General features: G+C 35.2%; 1 protein-coding gene across 1 annotated transcript in view; it reads left to right on the top strand.

The window, feature by feature from the left end:
• The window catches only part of GABRA2 (gamma-aminobutyric acid type A receptor subunit alpha2), a 128532-nt gene that overhangs the window by 76856 nt on the left and 42344 nt on the right, over positions 1–9332 (top strand). The window contains exons 7-8 of the mRNA XM_077757825.1: positions 461–604; positions 1897–2049. Coding sequence (XP_077613951.1) covers positions 461–604; positions 1897–2049 — 297 coding nt within the window. The remainder of the gene's footprint in view (positions 1–460; positions 605–1896; positions 2050–9332) is intronic.

Here is a 9332-nt window from a genome sequence, read left to right on the forward strand (position 1 = left end):
CTTTTATGTTCAGAGAGTGCTATCATTTTGAATGATAAATGTTATTTCATAAATGATTGCTATTGATATTTCCAAAGAAGCCATTTAAATGGGTTTTGGGTATTTATAAGCTGTTTACTACAATGACTTCATCTACTAACCTTGGAATTGTGGAAGATATTTTAACGATATTAGGGCTCAGTGATTTTTGCAAGCTCCAAAGATAAATTTGCCATTCACATCTCAAAGTGGTTTCAATGAAAATACTCTGTGGTCATGATTTTCTCTCTTGATCTGCTTCACATTCTTCATATTGAAAGTTGTATTTTTCAAAGACATTTTTTGTACCCTACAAAATATTATCTATAAGTATCAAGTTTTATAATAAACAGTGATTCTATGCAATATCTAACCTTTGAAGCTTCACTTTGTTGATGGTTCTTACTAATGTGATTAATTTTATTTTTTTAATTTTCTACAGACGCGTATACAACCTCAGAGGTCACTTATATCTGGACTTACAATGCATCTGATTCAGTACAAGTTGCTCCTGATGGCTCCAGATTAAATCAGTATGATTTGCTGGGCCAGTCAATTGGGAAAGAGACAATTAAATCCAGTACAGGTTAGTAAAATGAACCTAAAAAGAAGCAAGCTTATTTTTTTTAATTTTTTCATGTTTATTTATTTTTGAGACTGAGAGATAGAGCATGAGTGGGGGAGCAGCAGAGAGTGAAGGAGACACAGAATCCAAAGCAGGCTCCAGGCTCTGAGTTGTTAGCACAGAGCCCAATGTGGGGCTTGAACTCACAAACCATGAGATAATGATCTGAGCCAAAGTCAGATGCTTAACTGACTTAGCCACCCAGGTGTCTTCCCCCACAAAAAAGCAAGTTTAAAATAAAATGGATGGGTTGAAGTCATTGGCAATATGTTAGTTTGCTTACAAACTTTTGTTCCTGGGGCCCAAGAACTAGTAGATTATAGGAGCTTTTTAGATATTTACAGTCTCATACCTGACCTCTTACTAAGTCCAGATCTGCATTTTAACAAGATTCCAAGGAGATTCCAAGGAGGTGTGCATAAAATGTAAGAAAGACTAGTCTAAAATATACTTCCAATTCACAGAACTTGTGTCTTTTCAGACAAGCCAATTTTACCTTCAAACAGTGTTAAAATTTCCCTAGTTTTCTAATTCTTTTCCTCCTATTTTGGACAATTTATGACTATTCAACTCTTAATTTATGGATAATTACTATTGGCCTGGATGGGAAAGCTGATGCCTTTTTTAAGAGCCACATTCATCTAAGACAAAGCAGCCATGTTGAACTAATGATTTTATATCTGGCAGATGTAACCTCAGAGAGCAGAAAAGAAGGTAGGTCTAAGGACTGGATAGAAATAATGACAGTAAATTAGAGTACACATACAACACTAAAACAATCAAAATAGGTGACAGGGTCAGAAGTGGGAAATTTGGGCCAAAAGACTGGGTCGATCTTGAAGATGTGACCAGAGACTGACACTTTAAAAAGCCAGCACGTTAGAACAGTCAAAGCAGAGACTAGAAATTGGTACCAGTGAGGATGAGGGACCTGAGCAAGTAAGATAATTCATGATCAGAGAGCATTTGTGAATCTTGTATCCCCTTGGTCAAGAGGCATGACCTGGAGAGAAAGATAAATGTCATACCTTAGACATATAGTACAAGTTTCTTGGTAATATTAAAATTCTCTTTTAAAAATCCTTGCTATGCTAAAGAGGCATTTAAAGGTTTATACTCTTCATGTCGTATATGTGATAAATTCTTTTTTTTTTTTTAATCAGGGACTGTTCCTTCTCAAATCTGTTCCATTTCCAAAATGTTCAAACTATTGACTATTACAGTTCCTTAAGCTTCTTAAATTTTTCTTCTAGGTGAATATACCGTAATGACAGCTCATTTCCACTTGAAAAGAAAAATTGGGTATTTTGTGATTCAGACATATCTGCCTTGCATCATGACTGTCATTCTCTCCCAAGTGTCATTCTGGCTTAACAGAGAATCTGTGCCTGCTAGAACTGTGTTCGGTGAGTGAATAACTACATACTTTCTTGTACAGCACATTATGTTTCGTAGCATACTTTCAAAAGCATTCTCTCTGTTGATACTCACACCAGTAATTTGTGGTGTGTGGAGCTGGGCATATTGGCTCCTTTTAGAGATGAGGAAGCTGAGGCTCAGGATGTTAAATACAGACTCAGTGCCACCTCGTTAATAAGAGATATAAACACTACTCATATTTTATGGAAATATATTCAGTCTTCTTTCTGTTTTGTTCTTTTCATTTTGCGTTTCATCATTTGTTTCCATGTTGGCATAAAGAGAATATTCTTAGAAGCTTTGATTTGGAATATAACAGTACCATATTTCTGGGCATTCTGTGTTTATTTCTGTTTTGTTCTCTGTTTAGATGGACACAAATGATCTTTGTATTTCATGTTAGAGAGAGAAAGGGAAGAGGAGAAAGAGGAGGAGACCCCTCATTCACTTCCGCTAGTGTGTTTAATAACAAAGTTAATTTTCTTGATTTTACCCATACAGGGGAATTACTGCTTTTTGGATGAAGTGAAGTAGGCTGAGCACATTTTGTGCAAAGTAGATTACCTTTGTATGTTTGTCCCTCTCATTGATTTAACGTTTTATTGAGAATACACTCTGTTGGATAATGTACCAGGCCTTAGAGCTCACATACATACAAAATACATTCCCTGCATTCAACTAGTTCAGTATAGCAGAGGGCAACAGAATAAGCAGAAGAGATAATGGCAATACAAGATTAAGACATTATAAAAGAGATATATAAAAGTTGTTATTACAAGAGAACAGCAAGGATCCTCCCCCAAAGAACTGGTTAAGTGGTTTAGTTTACATCTGAGCTAAGTCTTGAAGGATGAGTGGGAGTTTCCCAGACAGATGAGAGTGGGTAAGAATCCTACCTGAAAGGATAAACTGTGCAGTAACATCAAAGGATGAAAGCACATAGTGTGTTCAGTGACAGTGAACTGCTTCAGTGTTAGTTTAGATACATACAGATAGAAGTATTGTTTGAGCTCTAGACGACAAAGGCCTTGCAACCCAGGCTACTACAAGGTATCTCTATCTTATAGCCTACAGCAGCCCATTTTAGTATTTTGAAGACATGTAAAACTTTTAGAACAATGGCTGACATTTAATACATGCTATATAACATTAGCTATTCTTACCAGTGCACAAAAATCAGTTTGATTTTCAACACCAGCAGTGAATAATTCAAAAGGAAATGTAAGAAAATGATTCTGTTTACAATGGCATCTAAATGAATAAAATACCTGGGAATAAATTAACCAAGTAGGTGAAGGACTTGTCCACTGAAAACTACAAAACTTTGCTGAGAGAAATTAAAGAATACCTAATTAAATGGAAAGACCTCCCATGTTCATGGATCAGAAGACAATACTGTTAAAATGGGAATAATCCCCAAAGTGGTATATATTCAATTCAATACCTGTCAAAAGTCCAACAGCCTTCTTTTATAAAAATGGCAAAGGCCAATCCTCAAATTCATATGGAATTACAAGTCTCCAAGTAACCCAAATAGTATTGAAAAGGAAAAACAAAGTTGATGACTTCACATTTCCCAGTGTCAAAATAGTACAAAGAAAGCTACATTAATCCAAACAGCGTGGTAGGGGCATAAGGATGGACACAGAAAGCAATAGAATAAAATCAAGACAGAAACACGCTCAAACATTCATGGTGAATTGAGTGTCTTAAGACCAGTCTAGGGACTTTCAGCAAGGGTGCCGGCAGCTAAGAGACCACCACATACAAAGAAATGAAGCTGGACTCCTGCCTCTCTCCAGATAGAGCAATGAACTCAAATGCAGATAAAACTTTAATATAAAATCTAAAACCATAAAGCTATTAGAAGAAAACATATGATAAATCTTTACGCCCTAGACCTAGCAATGGGTTCTTAGATTGGACACCAAAAGCATGAGTGACAAAGAAAAAATAAATGGGACTTCACTAAATTTGAAAACTTTTGTTCCTCAAAGAACATTATCAAGAATGTGAAAAGACAACTTACATGTGGGAGACAATATTTTCAGAACATATATCTGATAAGGATTTAATATCCTGAATTAATAAAGAACTCTTAAAACTCAAAAATAAAAAGAAACAAAAAAACAAGCAGATTTTAAAAATGGGCAAAGAACTTGAATAGACCCCTTTTTTTTTCTAAAAAAAAAGTATACAGATGGCAAACAAGAATATGAAATACTGTGAAACAACATTTGACATTAAAGACTTACAAGTCAAAACCACAATAAAGTGCATTTTACATACATTGGGATGGCAATAATATAATAATAATGATATAAAACAAAACAAAAACACAAGAAATAAGTGTTGGTGATGTTTTGGAGAAATAGAAACCCTTATACATTGTTGGTGGGAATGTAAATGATGCAAACTCAGAGCACAGGAGCTTGGCACTTCCTTAAAAAGTTCAACATAGAATTTTTCCTATATGACCCAGGGTTCCACCTTGAGGTATATACCTAAGATTAGTGAAAACATATGTTCCCATAGAGACTTGTACACAAATGTTTATAGCAGCATCGTTTGTAATAACCAAAGGCTAGAAACAAAGCAGATTTCCTCCAGCTGATAAATGGATAGCTAAAATGTGCCTTATACTTACCATGGGATATTATTCACCCATAAAAGTGACTAAATGCTGATAGCTTGCTACCACATGGGGGAACTTCAAAAACACCATGCTAAGTGAAAGAAGGTGGTCACAAAAAGTCATTGTATGATTCCTTTCATAAGAGTTATCCAGAATAGGCAAATCCATAGAGACAGTGTCTAGTGGTTGCCAGTATATGGAAGGGCAGGGAAAATGGGGAGTTATTCCTTAAAAGGAACAGGATGTTCTTATTGGGTAATGAAAGTGTTTGAAACTAGAGAGAGGTGGTGGTTGGCAGAACATTGTGAATGCATAAATGCTACTGAATTGTATACTTTAAAATGGTTATATATGTATATGTGTGTGAATTTCACCTCAGTAAAATAATTTTTAAAAGTCAAAGATTGGGAAAAAAAACCCAGCATGGAATAAGCACATCAAAGATGTCCCAGGATTTAGACTCAGAAGTATCTACTCAGATACCTATTTCAAAAATTGCAAATTTTTGAGTCAAAAAGAAAAAAAAATGATGTGGCAAAAAATAAGAGAAAACTTCCATTCAGATGGTTTAAGCCGTAAAGGTGCATGATTTTCGGAACACAATACAGAAGAAAAGTTTCAGGAAAGAATTGCATAATTATTACTGAATTCCAGAAAGATCTAAACTTGTATGTAAATATATAATAAGTCAGATAAAATAAAATAATAAAGTATTTGTTTAATAGAGGTTGTAAGGAAAGTAAATTGAGGCAAAGAAAGATTTCATAGCATAAATCACACAGATGTGTATTTTAAAAGAGGCTAATAGGACTCTACTTAAATATACAGGAGAGATATATAGATGAATAAATATTTAACTTTTAATCAATGGAATGTGTTAGTGTCAAGGCTACTAGGTTGGACTGTAGCAAATGTACAAAAGCTTTCAAAGATTGGTTATAAAATGTAACAAGTTAAAATTAAGAATCCAGGCCATATCTGAATGTGTACGTTTTATGTGAATTATTTACAATACAGATGCAAGGATCCATCCAAAAGTCAGATGTTCATATCAATTAAAACCGTTAGGTGATAAGAACATTTTTAGTATTATCTCTACAAGTTATTCGGTGTAGAGTTTTGTAATAAATATAATTCTGTGTGCGTGTATGTGTTAGGTGTGTGTGCACAAGTAAAAGATAAACAAAAATCTTATGTCTTGCCTCAGTAGAACTTGAAAGCTGCCCAGCCATCCTACTCCACCCCTTCATTCCATCTTTCACTGTTTTCTGCCTCTTTCTGTATCTGAACATCATCATCTGACTGATACACAGCAGTTACCTAAGCCAAATTCCTAACCTCTTCAAATTTCTCTCTCTGAATTCGTATGTCGGGTTTATAAGCTAGTGAGAGATCATTAAATCATCTGCCCTCCTCATGATTGTAAGGCTTTCTGTGATGGATAACCCACTCAGGTTAAAAACTATTACAGTTAAGAAATGAATATGCCCTGAGAGACAGATGTCAAATTTTTCAACCTTTGAGATGTGGCTTCATGCTATGAATAGAATAAGAACAGAGCCTGGAGCCTCCTTTGGATCTGTGTATCCCTCTCTTTCTGCCCCTCCCCCACTCATTCTCTCTCTCTCTCTCTCTCTCTCTCTCTCCTCTCTCTCTCTCTCCCCCTTTCTCTCTCTAAAAAATAAACAAGCATTAAAAAAATAAAAGATAAAAAAGAAAACAGAGCAAACAAGATGGTAGGCATAGGAGAAGAAATTACAATATGCACCCCTTGATATTAGAAACTTTGTTCCATTATACTGGACTTTATTGATTCAGTTTTTTGTCTATTGCATTTATTTTGTGGCTGTAAAGTCAGCTTGATATTTTTCAAATATATTTTTTCAAAGGGACTACCCATGCATCTTGGGATGATAAGAGCCTTTTTTGATTTTCTCTGAGTGTTCATGCCCAATTCATTCAACACCAACAAAATACTTATTGAGCATATATTTATCAGCACTGTTCTAGATGTTTGGGGGGAAGTACCTGAATAAAAATAAAACACAGCTCCCTTCATGATGAGGTAACTGCCCTCTGTTGCCAATGGAATAAGAAATCACTTGGGTAATTTTAACCTTATAACTCAGTCTTTGTGCTTTCAAGGCTCCTATGAGTAGACAGTGCAATATATTTGCAGTATATATATTCAAGGCTCCTATGAGTAGACAGTATATTTGCAATATACCAACGTCATTTTGTGTTTGTATAAACATATCTCTACATTTCTTTATTTTGTGAAATTGTGGCCCTGGTCCTTTTAGTTGCTTAACATCCTTCAGAACTTTATATAAATGAGAAATAATCATAACAAATTTGTCAATTGTTATCTTTATATTTGAATTCAAACCATTTTTCAGATTTATTGATAAGTTTACACATATATCACTAAGTTTATATAAAAATTTATATACGAGCATATGAATAAGATTATATATAAGAAATATGTATTGGAATTTTTGTCTTAATATTATATTCAGCATGGAATAGAGGGTTTTATCTATTAAAAACTAAAAATCCAATAGCAAACATCAGTTAGGGTGTAAGTTTGTCAGGCAAAAGAGTGCAGGGAGGTCAAATGCTTTCTATTTCATGCATCATTCACAGCAAATAGAAGGGCCTTAGCTGCTTGTCTTATGTGATGAATTGGGGAATAATTAAAGCTCCAAAAGGGATGTATTTGGATTACTCATTTTTCTTCTTAGTTCTACAGATATCCATGATTCAATTTGGCTGCATATACCAGGGAATCCAAAATATAGTGGCTGAATATATGAGGGGCTTTTTGTTATCCATATAAAAGAAGTCCACAAGTAGATGGTCCAAGACTAGTATGGCCACACTATAGGCATCAAGGACTCAATTTTCTTGTTCTTTCTTCTTTGATATCCTTAGCATGGAGTTTTGCTTCGTGGGCCAGAAAGGCTGTTGGTGCTACAGCCATCCCATTCATATCCAGAAAATAGGAAGAAATAAGTAAAAAGGGAAAAAGACCTGTCATAAGGTTTCCCAGAAGTTCCTCCCAATAATCTCTACTTGCATATATTAGCCCAACTTGGTCTCATAACTGAGAGTCTGAGAAATAGCCATGAGGAGCAAATTCAGTGCTCAAATATTATACTCTGACTAAATATTAGATTGGTAGCTAGTAGTTTCTGCTACCATAAGAAAAAAATAGTTGTTTTCTCTAAAGCCCATAAAATTATTAAGAGCACATATTCTGGAACCATAGTATCTTGGGTCAAAATCTGGTTCTGTTACTATCAATTTAGGTCACTTCTGGCAAGTTTATTTTTTTAAACCACCTTGCATTTTAGTTTCACCCCTCTGTAAAATTGGGATTATAATATCTCCCTCATAACATAGTTTAGGGAATAAACACACAAATATACACACTCATACACACATGGAACACTTAGAACAGTTCAGGCACATAGTAAGTGCTATGTGGTTATTTGCATTATTATTACTATTTATTATCTACTAATTAATTCTACCCTTCTTACCAGGATATACATAAAGGATGGTCAGATCTTGCTTTAGGTTTAATAGCAGTAATCACTTCCCAAGTGGCATATTTCAGGAGTTATGAACTCTGTAAACCTCTGAGGAAGACAGATCTGGGCAAGAATCCAGCTTCTCTGACATCATATCATCAGTGTTTGGTTTGTCTGAAGGGAATTTCAGAATCTTTTATATTCTTTTATTTAAGTGTAGTATGCCAGTGTGTATTCAATTTTAGTCAAGGCTCTTTTAATTACAGTGACATGAAACACACATCAAGCTGGCTTATACCCCCTAGCTAACTTCATTCATAATTAACCATGAGCTTGTATAGGTGTAGACAAGAAACACATCTTAGATGTGCTTTCCACCTCAGAGTCCCATAACTGAGTCTCATTGGTTGAACACAGTTCACATTCTTGTCTTGATGCATTATCATGGTCAGGCACACAATTATTAGCAAGACTTGGGTCACAGGCCACCCCTTGAGCCAGTGGGTATTGTCAGATTCACTCTGCAAATGGAGAAGGAGTAGTTCCTATAGGAAAGAAGAATTGTGAGCTATTAGAAGGAAGTAATTCCTCACACTTCCTCACACTGCTCTTTGTATAACATTTATATCTCACTTAGCTCTGTGATGATGACCTTGACTTCTACTTCACTGAGAAAACGGAAGCAATTGGAAAGAACCTGTCTATAATCCCACAGCCTCATCTATTCAAGAATGCGCCTCCACTCACAAACTCTGCTTGACTATGTTTCTATATAATGCTGAACCTTTCACCAGTGCACTAGAACTCATCCCTTCTTTTTTTTTTTTTTNCTATTAGAAGGAAGTAATTCCTCACACTTCCTCACACTGCTCTTTGTATAACATTTATATCTCACTTAGCTCTGTGATGATGACCTTGACTTCTACTTCACTGAGAAAACGGAAGCAATTGGAAAGAACCTGTCTATAATCCCACAGCCTCATCTATTCAAGAATGCGCCTCCACTCACAAACTCTGCTTGACTATGTTTCTATATAATGCTGAACCTTTCACCAGTGCACTAGAACTCATCCCTTCTTTTTTTTTTTTTTCTAGTTAC

The sequence above is a fragment of the Crocuta crocuta genome, unplaced genomic scaffold, assembly GCF_008692635.1.
Source record: "Crocuta crocuta isolate KB4526 unplaced genomic scaffold, BGI_CrCroc_1.0 scaffold282, whole genome shotgun sequence".
Classification (NCBI taxonomy): domain Eukaryota; kingdom Metazoa; phylum Chordata; class Mammalia; order Carnivora; family Hyaenidae; genus Crocuta; species Crocuta crocuta.